This window comes from Linepithema humile, chromosome 1 (assembly GCF_040581485.1).
Source record: "Linepithema humile isolate Giens D197 chromosome 1, Lhum_UNIL_v1.0, whole genome shotgun sequence".
NCBI lineage: Eukaryota > Metazoa > Arthropoda > Insecta > Hymenoptera > Formicidae > Linepithema > Linepithema humile.
In genome coordinates this window covers 25,889,316-25,908,098 of record NC_090128.1, presented here as the reverse complement: position 1 = coordinate 25,908,098, position 18,783 = coordinate 25,889,316, and the positions used below count along the sequence as shown (strand labels likewise).

Sequence of the window (18,783 nt, the reverse complement as noted above, 5' to 3'; positions counted from 1 at the left end):
AATAACGCAAAATAAATTCACAAGAATATCTTTTCACAATTTTCATAAATATTTCTAAATGTATTTGTGATACATCATTACCCGTAAAATCATACATTTATAGAGATAAATTTTATGCGCGTATAAAGTTAGAATTATGTAAATTAGAGAATGCAATAAAAGTTCCTCGGATTAATGGAGATTTCGTATCGGCAATCAAATTATGATCACAAATTCGAAGTAGATGGAATATACAAATTACGTAAAAGTGATGAAAAATACGCCAACGTAAACGCCTTCCGCCGCCACCCCACCCCTCCTGGGGGTAAGTCTAGACGTTAGATTAAAGCGCATAAAATTCGCCCTCACCGACTCACCATTTACGTGGGTGCCTTGATACCCTATACAGAATGTTCGAGAAATCGTAAACTTTATGTTATAAGTTAATAATATTTTGAAGCATTTCAAGTCAATTCTTTCTATATAAACATTCAATCAAAGACTATTTTGTTTGATATTCAACATTAAATATATTCTTAAGTCAATATAAGATTTTGCACTTTCAAAACTATTTCTTTAAACATTCTCAAAGCATTCTCAAGTCTTTGTAATACTATGTTATTTACAAAACCACTGAGCTTAAGCTTGCCTTAGATCTATAATTTTTAGAATTCGAGATTGAAATCTATAATTTCATATAATAGAAACCATTTAAACAATCGAGATATGCACATAAAGTACATATCACTAATATAGATATTGTACATGTGTGTAATTTCATTTCCGAAAAATGTTACCTGTATTACACAGTATATAAAATTACAAATATTGCATTATTCGGAAAATTTCTACCGATTTTTCTTGTAAAAGTAAAATAAACATTTTTATATATAAATCTGTATTTATTAAATTATGTTCGTCGTTCTGTTCGGCAAACTTTCGCAATTTTTCTGGTTATTTAAAAATTCCATCTTACCAGAAGTTACTTCTAAACATTTATATTCATACGAATAAAACCTAAAATTGAAAAACGGCACAAACTCCGAACAAACCAATAAAAAACTCTATTCCGAATTCTGTCGCAAATTATAGATTGTCTAAAATAGACTTCAGTCTGCACGAAACGTGATCCAGAAGTGTGCAGCTCGTAAGACAGCTCATATACTTACGCATCTCTCAACTCGATGGAGAACGCAAACTCGCATTTGAACTGCGTATACAAAGTTTACCCCGCAACTCGAGAGTTTGATTCAAAGTCGCGCAAGCGGAAAGGATGTATGTTCGTCGCCACGTTATGATCCGCGTTATATCCGCTCTAACGGACGCGAGGATCGGCGTAGCACGCACGTATATACGCATTGCCATTACGTACGTATCTCTATCGCGAAAGTATCATCATGTGCCTTTTGATGTGCGTCGTAGTCGTCATGCTTCAAAGCGTGAGCAGAGTACGCGCACGTATTCTTGAATACTTGCGGCCGGATATTTTTCACGAAGCAACGCTGCCGCGCACATCGGCAAATGGAATGTCTTTGTTGCATTTCTTTTCGCTCTTTTATACATCGCTGGCGTGCACCCTCGCCCTTTCACATCCGAACGCGTTCCGACACGAAACCGCACGCAATCGGGAGAGCAACGAGTATCGATACGCTTCTTGATAGCTCCAAATTGAATTCTATGCCGGAGAAGTAAGCTGCAATAGATGGAAAAAGTGTGTAAAGTAAGTGTGTAAAGTAAGGTTGAATGGATAACGTGGTTACGCGAGAAAATAAATAAAAAACGAATGATGCGATAAAAGCACGGCCATTTGATGCGGAATGCAATAATGCGGAACGTGAAAGGGGATGCGTTTTTCGCAGCCTAAACACGACGACTTAATTAACCGTGGAATAATAAAAATCGAGCGGTTAAATCGTCGGAATAATCGACGGTGCGGACAGCCGACGATAATCGTCGTCGTTTCGTGCGAACAGGTGTGGGCGGGTTAATCGGAGAATACGAAACGTAGAGGATCAATTCAATCTTTCGTGCGATTGTTTAAGCACGAAAGAGAGCATAATCGCCCACGCGATTAAATCCATGGAATTAGAGCAACAATTCGTCTGTATATTACAGCACTCCAAATTTCAGTCATCGTCTCAATTGGTATGCACGTACTCGCTTAACGTGTAACAATTATGTAATCCTATCAGCTATTGAAAGCAGCACTCTACGATAGTAACATCTCAATTGCGAAGGAATTTACGCTCCCGTAATGCGATCCCGATCCGCTACAAGAGAGATGATGGTGAATATAATACGTTCTTATAGCACGTAAATATACACGCAGACATTAGCAAGATCAAATGAAAGAGCAACAGATAAAAGGAGATGAAAATCAAGTTTACGACACAATCAGACTGAATGACAACAGGCATAGGCAATCACACGGTTCAAGTATCTTAGTCCCGCCGATGTATCTCAGTAGTACACCGTCACACTTGAAACATCACAATGGTCATTATTTCAATTAAGATCCGCAGTAGATTGCGCATACTTAGTCGCGCTAGTTACATGACTTTACGAAATTTCAGAACACGTTCTATTACGATCTCAATTGTCATACAAAATCATCAACATTCCGTGATATGGTTCCAATTTCTTAAAAACAGTTTGGAAACCGCGATCTTCTTTCGCTGCGCATCAATATATACACGCAGCAGCGAGATTTAACGAGAGGGATGGTGGGAGGCAGGGTGACGAAAACTGCTAAGTTCATGAAACAATCAGGCAGTCAGGGTGACAGCGAGTGCAGGCACGACGGCAGTCGTCGGCTCGAGGCAAGCAGGTTAGGGTGGGTGCGAGAAGCTGAGAGAGAGGGTAAATGGAGGAAAGAGGGAGAAAAGCGCCGAGGGTGGGTAGACAGGTAGGCAGCAGGCAGGCAGGCAAACAGGCAGGAAGGAAGGAATTGCGCCTGCGCGCTGAAACGGCCGGGCTAGACGCGAGAGCCGCCACTCCCGAGCGCGTAGCGGTGTACCGCGGGTGCTGACCGAGTGTCCCCGCGAGAAGAGCGAGAGAGAGTGTGAGAGCGAGAGCGAGAGAAAAGCGCCGGAGAGAGGAGCAGACCGTGAGAGGTAACAGAAGCAGACGGGAAAGATGTCCATCGCGAGAGGAAGGTTCCTGCGGAAGCGGAGCTCGCGGCAGGACACCGCCGGCGATCAGGAGGCTTCGGCTCTTCTGTAAGGGAGACGCGACACGAGAAGGACGCACAACTTCCAGAAGAGAACCTCGCCGCCGTCTCCCTCCTCCATCGACACCCCCGTGTATCCCCCGTCCGAGTGTCATCCCGGTGCCACCGAAAACGCAGCGGGAATCGCGAACGAAACTCGACGCCGAGCGGGAAGCTCGGGGAAGACGTGAACAGGGAAAGTTCGCGCGAGACGCCGCCGGCGTTTTCGCGAGAATTCTCGCGAGGCTACATTCCGCGTCTCCGTTTGACCGCGAGACGATTGAAAGTCAAGACTTCCCGGTTGTGATCTCGTCGCGAGTGACGGAGCGCGGAGACGAGAGTGGCGCGCTTCGCGAAACGAGGAAGGCGCGTCCGAGGGTTAATCCGTGTGCCAAGAGATTGCGATCCACAAGTCGCGCCACTTGAGTGTTCACGAAAGAACGATCGTAAGTGATAGTGAAAACACCGAAAGAGAAAGAGAGAGAGAGAGAGAAAGAGAGAGAGAGAGAGGAAGAGAGAGAGAAGGAGAGAAAGCGAGAGACAGGGGTGAATCGGACGAGAGCGTCGTCAGAAGATCGAGATAACGCGGAGAGCCGGAGAGCACACGGAGAGGAGCCCGAAGAGGAAGCAAGACGGGAGTAGGAGGGTGGGGCGGGCGGGAGGGAGGGAGGGAGGGTGAGACGCGGACGACACGCAGAGAGGCGTCGGGTCAACGTGCCAGGTAGCAACGCCTCAGGACAGCCGTCGACGGTCCCTTCGTCGCCGTCCACGTCCTCGCGCCGGTCTCGTCTCTCAGCGGCGGGCTGGCATCGTGGTTCCTTGTCTCCTAGAGAGCGCGGACTGCCGCCGGCGACTCCGGGGAATGACAACCATGGGGTCCTTCCACGCCGTCTCCGCGAGCTTCGTCCTCCTCGCGGCCACGATCGTCTTGCTGCCCGTCACGCATCGCGCGCCGTTTGCATACGCCGCGTAAGTCAATTGTGCTTGCATGCTTATTTACATAGATTTATAGACGAAAAGCGAGAGGCGATGGAATTCATCTCTCTTCATTGGCATGCGATTTTTTTAAACAAGTTAAAATTGCTTAGAATGTCGTGAAAATGATATGTTAGAAGTCGCTGCAATTTCGCCAGTAGCTCGTCTTTAACGTATCACGCGTACCGTATCTGTGATATTAGGAAATCGGATTTCGCAAGAGACGTCGCGGCAGCGCGTTGTTGACGTCTCGTTCGATTCGCAAAGCGTTATCTCCGGCTTAACCTCTCTTCGGGAAATATTCGACGCATGTGGGAGTAAAATAATTAATGTGGGTGTATCAAAAGCTTCAAAGAAGTAGAAGTTTATATCTATCAGAAACACTCGCTGAGACGACCAAGAGGATGCAAAGATATTAAATATCAGAAAAATTAACATTTCCTATTTATATTCTTTTCGATTTAAAGAAAATATTGATGAGACATTTTGCTGCAAGCGTAAAAATGCATTTTATGTCATTTGATCAATGCCTAACTTATTTGTGGAGCATTGTATTCGTACGTTCTCGCGAAATATCGCATTGAAGCACGCCAAGTATTCTTCACATATTGCTCTATCAAAAGTTATCATCAGCATGATAAAAGACTTGAGAATATTTCCTTCTATAATCCCTATATTTTGTTACGTATAAAAAAAAAATTATATATTTCTTCCACGGTGACTAAAAAATATTCTCTCGCAAAACACAAATCGACGCCCTTCTATTTTGATGTTGAAAAAATATTACGTCGGGCAAATAGTGACGAATGGCATCCTTATTACGATACGCGTCATTCATTATGCCACTTCGACGAGAATAACAAAGTTTTATTACGCGATCATGTCTGACGTCAATCTGCCCGCTGCCTACTATCAAGTGCAAACAAGATAGGTTTAGCCTTTGAGACATAACGGGCGCCACACAATGAGAGCGGCGCGTAGCTCTCGCCGCCGTCTGGATGCACCTTCGTGATTGCATGTAAATGAGCGGATACATGCAACCGCGCTGCATGCCCAGGCGTATGTCTCATCACCACCACGCGCGCAAGCTCTTTCCATGATCACAATGACACCATCCCTCGTGTCTCCAAGGCGACGATAAGGAAGCTCCTCGCATTTTAATAAGCGTAACACATCTTGCGCTGTGCTAACATTAGTCGCCTTAATGTGCAGGCTATTTTTTAGATCGATAGTTGATCAATGAGTTCAATGTAGTGAGCTGTAACTCTTACTACTTTAGTTAAATGTGAATACCGCAGTTACTATAACAATATTATTTGACTTCAGTAGATGAATGGTTCGAATTTATGCTAGTAAATTGAAAAAAAAAAAACTTAAATCGTTAAGTAATTATATACATAATATTATAATAACACCAAGCTAAGTAACTAAAATAAAAATTAACTAAAAGACAACTTACGTACTGTTTTTCTGTAGAAATTAGTATATTAGTTAAGAATTGAATATATAGCAACACGATTAAATTGATTAAAATATCCTGCATTCCATTTATTAATAACTTTTTCAAGCGTTTTAACTTTTGCGGCAATTAGTGGAAATATTTGAAGCACGTAGAAGACTTATCATCGATTAAAAACAGTCATACTACACGCGACAAGCAGAAACGAAACGATAAAAACTAGAGAGTAGAAAAAATAGAAGCAGACGCGACCAACGGTAACAAAGCGCAAACAATGTCGACGCTTGAATTGGCTACACTCGCTCATCCGTTGATCGCGATTCACCAGTGGCACGTATTAATAATCCGCAAATGTAGCCGGCAAAGGTTTCTGCAGCACGAGCCAGCGCTATCGATCACTTTGCACGAAACATTCGACGCGTTGTACTCGCGCCCGACGGCTGCGTACACTCGGACTCTTTCCCTGGCCGCTGCAATAACGTTCCTTCACTACTATAATGCGATCAAGCGTAGTCGTGTTTTCCAAACATCAACGTCCTCAACATCGAAACGTAAATACAACATATTATCGCGTGTGACATTTTCAGTAGAAAATCCTTTTAAAGATATAAAGTGAATTAACATTACTTTTACAGTCTCTGCAAAAATAATAACGCGCACATTCTATTTGAACTTATCCTGAATATTTTTCTGAATTTTTCGACAAATTTTAAATAGAATTTTTATTCTATGGAATAAAGATCCGCTGCTTTATAATAATCCATCTGTCATGTATTAAATTGAATTGTCATATCGTGGATATACTTTTCTGAATGAAAACTACACTTAATGTAATAACAAGTGCCCTCTCATTTACGATGTTACAATAAACAATGTAAGATACAAACAAGTCTCTGCGCCGAGGTCAGACAGTGAAGGCCTCCTACACAATCAGATGCATTTATATTCCAATGTCCACGAATATAGAATCATGAATAATCACGAACGGTAACAGAAACGTAAGTTTAACTTTCATCACTGCAAGAATGTAGAGTACTTATAGTCAATGACATTGGCCAACATCGGTATTTCTCCGCGATTAAATTTGTCTAACAAGGCGCATCGTTCACATATAAGAATCCATTCAATCAATTCTATATTCTCCAGGTGTCCCATATTAAAAATTTCAGACGATCCGTCTCGAGTACGCCAGACGGTATTATCGATCAGAGAGGCGGCCAGTCTCAGAACAGTTTTAATTTGCTGCGCTATTATATTCAACGAAGGTGGTAAACGAGTAGTTACATGTATAGCCGGAGGGATTATCAATATTTACGCTCTTCCGGCGAGCGGAGCCTCGGTCGTTCCACCTGTTTCCTCCTCGAGAGGGCCGCGCTTCTCTCCGGCCTTCTCCAAACGCCGACGAGTACCAACCGCGGAGGCACTGTAGTGTGGTATCGGTGATCGCAGTAGAGCTCTCGAGCAGGAGGGTGCTCCCGACGTGGCGGAGCTCCAAATCCTCCTACGCCGCCACCCGCGCCAAACCCACCGCGGCTAGGATCGTCGCCATCCTCGCCCACTCTTGGATCGGTGGCGCGCACCGGATCCCTTCTCCCTGCCGCGGGAAGAACACCCTTTTTGTTTCACTCGGTCACCCGGACCAAGCTCGATCCGGAATCCCAATTACGTCGCGCCATCTTCATCGAACTTTCCGCCGCTCTTAAGACAGTCTTATTACTTGAAGCTGACTATTCAATAGCAATTATTTTGCAGCGGCAAAAATATGTGATAAAATCAGGTCCATTTTTGTTAATTGTTGAAAATTCGTTAAGAAAAATGCAAATTGTGCTCGATAGATTGTGCGCGAACGAAACTGAAAATGCTGATGGAAAGTCAATAACAATGCGATTCATCATATATTCTTCAACTTTTGCGAAAACATTTGTAATGATAAAAAAGCGTTCATTTTTCTCTTTGTATAAAAGCTTTGTAAAAATACAAAATACGGTTCATATCACACGTAATGTTCACAACTTGAGTTTTAAGCAATTTATTTGAAGAATTTTCCACGTGACTTGAATTTTCAAATTTAGAGCACAGTTTTTCTCCATAATGTGCCAAAAATAGATACATATACATATAAGAGATTCAGAGAAAAAGTGGACCAAGTTCTTTTTTAAATCCACGTATAAATTAGAAAAAACTGAACAGTATTCACTGAATAATTCAAAAGTAAGTGCAAATGTTTAAATTTAAACTAAAAGAATTTATAGCACCTCTAAAAAACAGTGTACATTTTGCACATAATTAGAACAACTGTAACTTTACAACTAATTTTTTAACAATTAACAAAAATGGACTTGATTCCCTCGTATTTTATCATGTTTATTATTATATATTATCTTATTTGACAATAGACATCTTTGTGTTACAATTGTTAGAAATATGTTACAAATTTAATTTCATTTTAATCGATATTCCAGAAAATGCTAAAAATCGCAGTAACATCGAGATAATTAATAGCTATTGTCGAAAATATCTGTCCAAGTATCTCGCCGAGAGCTCTGCTTATCGATCCCTGACATCTCACGTCGGGACGCGACTCTCGTAGACAGGAGGATCTTTTGGCAACTTTCCGGAATTGGAAACATCGCGGATTATCATCCGGTCGAGAATCGTCGTGTTTTCATCGCAAGAGCATCGCCCATCGCGGAAACAAGCAAAACCGCGCCAAATCATTCGACTCTGACTGACCTATTTTCCGTACGAACGCGCGTACCTCTGTAGCAAAACGAATTGTTGTTTTCCCTCGCATATCTACTCTAACCTGAACTTATGCAACCGCATTGGCAACACTGCCATCGGTTGGAAGGATAACAGTGACAGCCGATGCCACCGAGTGTTTTTCCATTACCGCCGTTTGGGCCAGAAAAGATTTATCTTGCTCGCGATCCCACGCGATATCTGGCATCCTATGTTCGCGTAATGGAGCTTTAAATGCATTTCCTCTTTCGAAATGCTACCATACATTCCAATATGAAGCCTGGCAGTAACTGTTAAATTTTCTGCGTTACTGGTTCGATGATTAAGACATCGTGTTGATATTTCCAGCGTGCAATACACGGTTGTCAAACAAAAAATAATCGCAATAATCGCGTCATGAAAAACAAATAGATGGATTCTGCATGAGAATTCTTATACAATGAGCAACGTTGTTATTAACATTGTGTTCCTAATCCAATAATAAAAAAATGGCCCTTATTTTTCACTTGAAAAATACGTATCATATGTCACGTACAGGTGTATTGATACAAATTGATGACGTAGAGAAACATCAATGGTCGCCACGTCCCAATTTCAAAGACAGAGCATATTACGTAAACAATTAGTGACTGGCAGCTGGCATATAAAGGCCGACAGAAATCGAGCACAGCGGAATAGCGAGAGGCGAGCAGAGAGAGAATGACGCTTCGTTCGCAAACAACCAATGCATATTTAATAGTGAACGATTATTAATGCGCGCTTACGCGAGTGATTGATGAAACCATACGGAGTGCAAGCCTGGATAATCTATGTCACGATTCATATGATTCGTAATGATCATTGGTCCGTTCTATTTAACTACAATTTTTTCAGTTGTGAAAGAAAAAGGTCTTTGCTTTGCAAGAAAGAAAGAAAATAAGTTTAATATAGAACTCGAATTATTTAACAAAAACTTTTAAACAATTGATATATCAGAAAAGTTATGAATATTTTTTTGCCAAATACGCTAAAAAGGGTAACAAAGAAAAAACGTAGACTTCAAAAAAATTTTTAGACAGCCCCCGCAGGCGATGTAACAAAATTTAAGATTTTTCCCAGTTTGAAAACTGTTTTGTTCCTGTTGCTTAAAAAAGTCATAAGAAAAAAAAATAAAACATGGAACGAGAAAAACTGCGTGCACTAAATTTTGCAATAAAAATCCATACAATTCACGTTTGCGTCGTAACAAATGTTATTTCCGCCACTCCGCTTCATGACCCGCGCTATAGATATTTCAATCGACGACATTATGACGTTCAACGAGATCGAGGCGTGACATAACAAAACGTATTTCCGATAGTAACTTCAAACTTAATCGGAGTGGCGGCCGGTAAACTCGACAGCGAAGAGGCGCGAACGAAGACACGAGAGAACGGCATCCGGGATCGACAAGCGAGCCCATCTAGTTAGCTGCAAATCGAATATTCTTCGGTAACTGTAATATCCGGTTGAGCTGCGCCGAGCATTCAGCCAGCTGACTGTTCCTCGAGCTCTACCACTAGGCATACCAAGTGCCATGTTCCACGCGGTAGCGATACAGAAAACCGTAGCCTCGATACTAATGATTTCATCCACTCGTTCTCTCTTCGATTGGCTCAACAATATATTCAAATAGTTACCCCAGGCTTCTGCTATGTACACTTAGCATAATTAAGAAACACATGTTTTGCCAACAATGTTTCATCTTTTACAAGAATATACAACTTGATATGCAAGAAAATATTTTTAAAATAAACTATGCAGAATTATGCGTAGTGATGTATAATTGCAAAGAAATTGTAGCAAATGCGAAAGATATTGAAGATTCGATAAATCTTTGAAAATTATTTGAAAAACAATAAAATATTATCTTAATGATGGATATAAATCGCGAATGACTTTCCATATGTGAACGACTGACGCCACCATATGTGCCATTTCCTTAAATCCAATTATACGGCACCGTAAAGTTTCTTTTTCCTGCGTAGTATTTGACGGAAAACGTACTTGATACTTAGCCTTCGAACAAACTTTTCACGCGACTTTACGTATTCTTCGCAGTATGTTCGCCGGTTGTCATCTTCCGCGGAAGTTGGATTGTGATTTTCGATAAAAGTTCTTTATATTCATACACTTTCCGCATGTCGATCCCTAACCAGCGCATTGTCGCGAATATCATGACGACGCTGCTGCAAGCGTGCTGGTCGGAGTTATTAGTGCCAGAGTTTAAAGTACTTGGACAGTAACCACGATGGAGGGTCGCTCGAGCGGTCACGCGATACGGAGACTTTCCCGTCTGCTTCTGGATTTTAACTCGTGGCTTTTGCGCTCATAAATTCGTGCACCCGCGCGGCGAGTGTCACGATTAATATGCGGCTGTTCCGTCCCGTGCGCCCTCCCTCGCCGTCCGTACGCCGCGTTGCAAAATCCGCGACCGTGCCGTGACAGTTGCCGTACTTTCAAATTACTTTCAAATTACCACTCGCCGAATAATGGAGATTCTGCCACGCAACGCGAATGAAACAAACCAAATTATTACGTCGTCGGCGGCCGCGCCACGGCCGCAAAAGCGGATAAGTTATGACAACATACGTATACACGTAACGTGCTCCATTCTTTCCCTTCGAGGATGCGTCCAGAAATAGAACTCACGGTCGCGTGATGCAATACGAAAGCCTTAAATCTATTCCATTATTGCAAAAAAAAAAAAAAAAAAAAACAACAGTCTACATCTCACGCGAAGTTAAATGCCTGCGCTTAAATTGTAATTCAATGTAAGGCTGTTGGTATCGATAAAACGGAGACATTGATAAATGTTACGGTTAATTACTAAAGCAGAATTTAACCTGAGTCCTGAAATGTGAAACAAAAGCGTGCAGCAGTGTGACAATAGAATGCATGATAAATATTGAAATGGAATACTGATAACATACGAATAAAATATTAAATCGCTTCGATAGCAACACTTTTGCAGCATTTTCTCGAACGTGAATGATCGAGAGATATCTATATCTTTCGCGACATGCATGCAAGTGGTCAAAGCGTATCAAATTATTTATAAATGAATGATACGATACGTAGGGCGCATCGCGAATAAATTCAGTCAGCATCGATCTACATTCAAGGATGAATGGAACGAAGTCAGAGAATAGTCAAGAACGATGCAGTAAGCAAACGTTATAACCAATGTTAAATGCTGAAATCAATATAGCTAGGTAAACTAACAAGTTCATCTCTCTCTTTCTCTCTCTTTTGAATGCAAAATCGCTTAAGCAAAACGAAAGGATTAACACAAACAAGATTTTCGAAGAATTTTTAAGAAATATAATGCAATGCACGTATTTTTAACTCTAGCGAAATCATTTTATCTTGTTTAAATATTGACTTATTTTTTTGCAGTAAGTAAAAAAAATACGTCGATCAGAGAATTCAAAATAGATGGTCAACAAGATGAATTTTACTCTGGCTGAGGATAAATGAATAGCTACATTGATAACAACAGTTCCAGAATATATTTTTCAACCATTAGAGAAAATAAACGGAAAGAAAACAACAACAAAAATACTAAAACACAAATCAGAAAAATTGACATGTCGATACATTTCTTGCATAATACTGCATACGAAAAACGATCGATATGAACGCGGATCGCTGTTGACAGACGGACAATTTCTATTGGTGCAGCTGATAAAACAAGAAAACAGATAAAATATCAAGCAAGTTTGCATTGTTGTGCATACAAAGAAACATTATTTTTATATTTTATAGCGCCGAAAAACACAATCAGCCAATAGAGATGAAATTCAGTTAAAAAAAAAATACTGCATAAATTGAAACAATATTAACGGTTTAAATTAAACAATTAATTGTGTAATTGAAAATATAGCTGCAGCAAAGGAACGAAATTAGTGTGACAAATTGGACACAAATCGGATAAAACCAATGCAAGCGCTCATACGGGCTTGCGAGTCTTGCAAATAGATGCTTGAAGATTTGCTTTTCAAGCTGCAGACGAGACGATGCGGGTTGCAATAAACTATTTTAACAAGCGTGCTAATATGTACATCAAAAGACTGCATTATTTATACGCGCGGACTGAATATATCAAAGCTTAAGCTAATAGCAACAAAGAAAGAAAACATTATTTCTACCGAATGCATATACGACGCATAAGTGCAGTTCAAACACTTTTGTAATCTATCATCGCGCTGTCCGTCGTTGGCGATAATCATCGCACGCAGTGTCTACGAAGAGGCATTACAGCCCGGCGGAGCGTTGAAACCCTAAAAGCTTTCTTTCACATCGAGCACGGGTGACAAACGATGTAAAAACCATTCCTAATGATGCGAGTTGAAAAATGTCGGGTCGTTAACTATTCGCGACGCGCCGCATGCGTGGCGTACGCGCGGGGTCGAAGACGAGAAAAGACGACGACGTCGTCGACGAGAAAGGGGAAACAGTCGCGGGTGGCCGAAGGGAGTTGTGTCGGCGGTTGTGGGTGGTCGGAAGAGAACGGGGGTTTCTCGCGTGCAGCCTTGACATGGGCCAGGAAATCAATGGGACCTCCAACACCGACGCAAACTCGGTCAACCGAGCCGCGCAACGGCCCACGTCCATAATGTTGTGCTGTACGCGCGGATGTACGGCACTGTCGTGCAACAATCGATGCGAGATCCTATCGAGAAACATCTTCGCCCTCGTCGGCCGTCGAATTTGTATTCTCAGATTAAACGTCGGGTAAGAACCATCGGTCAATCCGACGCCGCCGTTGCCTGAATTTATATCAGATCGAAGATTGAGTCACCTCGATAAAGCGCGATTCGATAAGGCCTCGAGGAAAGAGTGAATCGTAATAAAGTCTAAATCTCCGAAGTGATAGCATAATAAAGTAAAATGTGAATAACGACTTAATAAATAGAAACCCTTCTTCGAAAATAATTCTCCAATTCATTGAGGAATGCTTCGACACAAATACCAGTCGGTTTCAAATAATCCTTAGCCGAGCTTTCATCGGTGTCACCTGGCCAGAGAATCTTTCTCTCCGAAGAAACACGTTTCTATGTTTCTGAACAGTTGACGGATTTTATCTTCGATATATCATATCTCCATTCACGGTGCAACTAAATAATAAAAAGGCTTGAAAGCATTACTAAAAAGAAAAATCCGCGTTATCGATATCCGAGCCAGTCTGTATAAAAAAAGAATCAGTGTGTCGTGCATTCCCGAAAGTCGCGATCTCGATCCAACGTCCATCCTGCTGTCTGTCGCAATGATGGCATCGGTGCCGATGGGCAGGAAATGAAACGACATTTCAAAGGAAACGTCAAACAGTCCGGTAGGCACGCCTCGCCGATCAGAAGCAACCATTCTATCTGTTCTCTCCACTTGATTTCCCTACATCAGATATCAAGTAACAAAACATATCTACATTTCGTAAGTAATACCACATCGCGATAGATAGGTGTATAGACAAATTAATGTGTTGTTTTGTATATCGAAACTGTGCTGTGATGTAGTTTCTTAATCCACATTGTCTCTTCTGAACTTTTACTTCAACATACACGATTTCTAAAATAAACATTTTACCTCTGATCCAAAAATTTACGTTTGCCAAAGGAACTCGTAATGATCAAGAAGATGGAAGAAAGAGAGAAAACCTACCTATGAATTTCGCGCGATGACATGGCAATTCGATAATGGGCAAAGCACTTTCGTTGTGCCTCGACATTAGTATTATTGACGAGAAGCAACGATCGCGACAATAGAAGGGTCGGCCTCCGGCGTAACCTGCAATCGCGGCCGTGTATCTGCCAGAACCTTGACGAGAGCGCGGCCAGGGCTGCCAATCAATGGCGAGGACATCACCCTCGACGACTAACGTCTGCGTCCTTGATCGTCCGTTCGCCGCCGCGCCGCGCCGCGCCGCGCGCGACTAAAGCCGCCACACGTTCGGAATACTTGAGGCGCCGAGGTCGAGTCAGGGCTACATACCAGGGCTAACTAGCGGTAACAAAAGTACAATAGCATCTTCTGCAGGTGTATGAATTTAAAGGAGAAAGAGCTACGTTGCCGGCGATAGAACCAAGCGGCTCGAGGACGCAGCGAATCGGACGAGCATCGAACGAGCGAGCACAAGCGCGGTCTATGCTACTTTATACGAATATGCTGATTAATCGTATTGTGCTACGACGATAATGCATAACGCAACGTAAATATCTACGGTTTGCTTATTGTTCATAATTATTTTGAGATGTGCAATTTTCAAATATGTAACTCTAATAATAATCAATGATGATTGAAAGATTAAAAAGAAAATTTGTGACACAAATAAATCGTTTGTTTTTACTCTTCTAATGGAAAAATTTCAGCTTTGAATGTTTTGCGGAATATTATTTTATAACAACCAAACAAATACGTTGAATTCATTTTCAAGTTGACCACTCGGTTGATTGTATCATCAAATGTATGTTTATATTTCGCGATATATAGCGCGATCCAGCGTCATAATGTTATAAATTTCCTGCGCGTGGTCATCATTAAACCATCACGATTGTTTAATTCGTTACAATGCCGCTAGCATCGAAATTAAACAACCTCGGGCAGTGTGTGCATTCGCGAAATTACAAAAAGCACGAGAAACCAGAAAAACCGACCGACCGACAAAACGTGTTTTGTAATTCAACGCATGAATAGAATCGGAAGCCCGTGTCTGTGTATTTGCCGCGTAAATGAATGTGCATCGAAATGCCGAATACGAGTAGAGAATGTGTATACGCCGACGTCGGTATAGAAGCGTAATAAAAGAACTTTCTAGGTCGCATTAAGGTAATGCGTCATGGTTGCCGCGTTGAGAAATTTGTCTAAAAGTTAAGCGAACGCTAGAACAATAAGTGGAGCCCAGTTTTCGTCGCATCAAAAAACCAGGTTGCATCACCGTCCGCTCCCGGAATTTGCATACAGCCGTCTTAAGAAAATAAATGTCGACATGATGAGCACCATATAACGAGTGTTCTTTCGTTCTTGGACGTTTAATGTGCTACCATCAACAAGAAATATTTTAACGACAGATCTTGACTTACTTTTCTTTAATAAACATTTGCTGAAACGTTTTCCAACTGAGACGTTAAATATTATGGTGATGCAATATTAAATTATATTTTAAACTAAAGATTAAATCAAATAAATTTTGAAGATGTATTTTGTTCACTATTTGTATATTCTTTAACTTGCTGCAGTTTTCAACTTTTTATAATTTAAATCTTCGTAGTCAAATATTGCTCTAAACTAAATGAAAATCGATATGAAATTTGTTAAAATATTTATCAACGTAGTCGCGAAATACGTTGCGTAGAGATGTTATGAAACAACCATCGCCCATCGTGCTATGATACGACATGCCACTTTATTTGTTCAAATGCCGTTCTTCTTGATGGATTCGTGACTCTGCGAGTTACTCCTAACTGATCGCACTCATGTCGCGCCAATAACAACCATAAACTATAAATATAAAATTGCGGCGTAATCTCGCATCTTCGAGCGCGTCGGTGATTATATCCCACGCAACTTCACACATCGATTGCATCCTGTGTCAAGGTTATTTACTTTTATTCTTCCAACGCGCATTATGAATTTCTGATCAGCGTTGGGACACGTGTCCCAAGTCGATGAAAAATATTTATAACGTTATCGACCGTATTTCCGCATTGTTACGGCCGCGCCCGCAAACGAAGCGTGTCAGTTGTAATTAGCAATTAGTAATTCATAATTCAATCGATAATGAGGTTTCGAGAGCCGCCATTGCGTCCGACTGTTAACATCGTTCGTTACTTTGATCGGGACGGCGGTGCAACGGCGAAGAAACGACCAACGAATATTCGAAAAAGAATCTTTATCCTAGGCGAAAAAGATCCTCCCTCGCGATAGTTTAAGCAATCGTATAATTAAATGAAACTCGGCGGGCAGCTGTTAATATTTCCCTGGCGAACGTAATTACTGCTCTGTATTTACGCGGACCTCTCTCGCAAGCAAAGGTGTATATAGCTGGCTGAAAAAAGCACCGACGATGCCGGCACCGACAGCGAACCCTCCAGTGTATAAAAAGCCATTGCAATCACGCGGTATACTGGCACGCTAATGGGGCATTGATATAATTAACTGCTATACCTGCGCACTCTTATCGAGCCCGGCTTGTACATCGCTAAAGCCGCTACTGCCGCCGCCGCCGCCACCGCCGCTGCCGCCGCCGCCGCCGCCGCCGTCGTCGCGCCGCCACTAACGCATGCCTGGAACAAAAATAGCATTGACATACAAGGTGTCCCAAGTATCGTATGTGTTCTCTCGACTAAAAATGAACACAATAGCGTGCTCGCGTCTGAAGTGGGTTAAGACCAATTAAGCTTTTCCAATTAAAATTTTCACTCATTCGCAATTAAAATACGTTGTTCGATGCATCTCGTGTTTCCTTTCCTTATCATTATATTTTTATTGATAATTTTACAGACGCGCAACACTTTCCAATTAATAAGTAAAGCTTCAATAAAGGTTTTATAAAACATTTATGTTAATGTTATAAGCGGCAGAAACGGCAATTTAGATCATAGAGCCAAAATAGAAGCAAGCTCTACAAAGCTAATCTACTTTGCTATCTTAGTCGTTTCAGAATTAAAGATTTAACATTTAAGGCTAAAATTTTATCTTACAAAATTAATATTTGCAATTCATAATTTTACATTAGACTCCTGAATTTATAATTTACTTAATTTTATCGGCTACTCTTTCTAAGTCTTGATAATCTGATAGATTAAAATCGACTAAAAAATTGTACAAATTACTTATAAAAAATAAAATATTGAAACGTATTTCTGTAAAATATTAAAATAAAAATAAGAATATACTAATGTAATATTCAATTCTGATATCAGAATTTAATTAGTTAAATATTATAAAAAGAAGCACTTAATTTCCTCAAGCTAATTAAATTCCGACAAGGAAGATCGATATTGTTCTCCATTAAACTTCAAAATTTTAGCTTGTCAAAATTTCCATTTGAGAATCAACCATGTTAAATTCTTAATGTTAAAAATTATAAAGTTATCTAGAAAAAAATTAAGTTCGCCCCCTCTATAATAAAAAGAAAGTGCTCGGCGCTTGGAAAACCTGATATACAAGGCACGCAAAATGCAGCTATACCAACGCTTGCGCGCACACCCGTGCGCACGCGATTGCCTCATTTTCGCAGATTTCTACTCCCCGACTTGCGTCAATGTGCATTACGTCTTCGGGGTTGTATTTTTATTTAATCCGCAGCGGAGCGAGCGCGTCGGGCGGAAGTATCTATGATGACGACGGGGAAAGTGGATGAAAAGGTATCGCGAGCGCGCATGAGCCGGATGAAATCTAGGGGCAAGATATGCAAGGAAAAAAAACTCCGAGGGTTGTATACGTGCGCAACGAGGGAATGTTGAATTAAGGTATAAACTGAGTTTCGCGCGCAAATTTGCAACGCGAGAGGAGTTTCTCATATTTTCCAACGTATCCGCAATGTATTCGGCTTTAGCTCGACGGAGGCGCACACTTCACTTTTTCATTATTCGAAACGTACGCCACGTATCCGAGGAAAACCAGAGTAATCTCTCGTAAGGCGGAAACAATACGTATCAGCGTAAAGTAAAAAAAAGAAATAAATTCGATCAAGTCAAATGAAGAAACATCGACACTTCTTTTGATCGCGCAAAGCCATCGATGAAATTGCAATTTTATTAATCACTTTTCCAACTCGCCAGAGACAAATAAAAACTATCAATCCATGATAATAAAAAATATTGCAGTGAGACAAAAAGTCGTAATAAATTTGAAGCTATTTGTGCTAATATATTTAGCTATCTGTACTATTTTTGTGTTAATAGTGCTATTTATAGCACTATTTATATAGCCACTATTTCAGCAAAATGTATTTACTCTTTTTTTATGACCACTTTCTATTTTAAACAATTTTTGTAACTTCATTAAATGTATGATAATTGTGGTTAAATTGATTTTCTATATAAATTTTGGATCAGCAATTCCTAACTAGTTTCAAAATTTTCCTCAACTGCCTATGCTATGGAAGATTTTACTTTACCGAGCCAAGTGATTGCGTGCATCTGATCCAAGATCGACTCGCATACCTTGAGTAGAAACAGCACGATATCGACGACGTGCCGACCTTACTTTATTATCAGCCATCATAAGTACGCCTGCACGCACGCTGAATTTTCTCTCTCGTGACTTTTTCCCGCTCTCGTAAATCCCGTGAACGAAATGCTAATGTATGTTAACGTTAAATCGATGCAATTCGCATCGCCGCGAATCGATACATGCAAATGGCCGATTAAGAGCGCACGTACGGGTCGTGGATCCGCCA

General features: G+C 41.0%; 1 protein-coding gene and 1 long non-coding RNA gene across 8 annotated transcripts in view; both read left to right on the top strand.

The window, feature by feature from the left end:
* The first annotated feature begins 2,807 nt into the window (after positions 1–2,807).
* The window catches only part of Rdl (Resistant to dieldrin), an 81,206-nt gene continuing 65,230 nt past the window's right edge, over positions 2,808–18,783 (top strand). For 5 of the 7 annotated variants that reach the window (XM_012377038.2, XM_012377034.2, XM_012377043.2 and 2 more), the window contains exon 1: positions 2,808–4,156. In XM_012377038.2, coding sequence (XP_012232461.1) covers positions 4,050–4,156 — 107 coding nt within the window. In that variant the 5' untranslated portion in view covers positions 2,808–4,049. The remainder of the gene's footprint in view (positions 4,157–18,783) is intronic. The other 2 variants (XM_067357251.1, XM_067357235.1) reach the window with 2 other exon arrangements.
* On the top strand, positions 4,163–18,065 carry LOC137000522 (uncharacterized). Its single transcript, XR_010890783.1, has 2 exons — positions 4,163–11,596; positions 11,781–18,065. It is a non-coding gene; the product is annotated as an uncharacterized lncRNA (long non-coding RNA).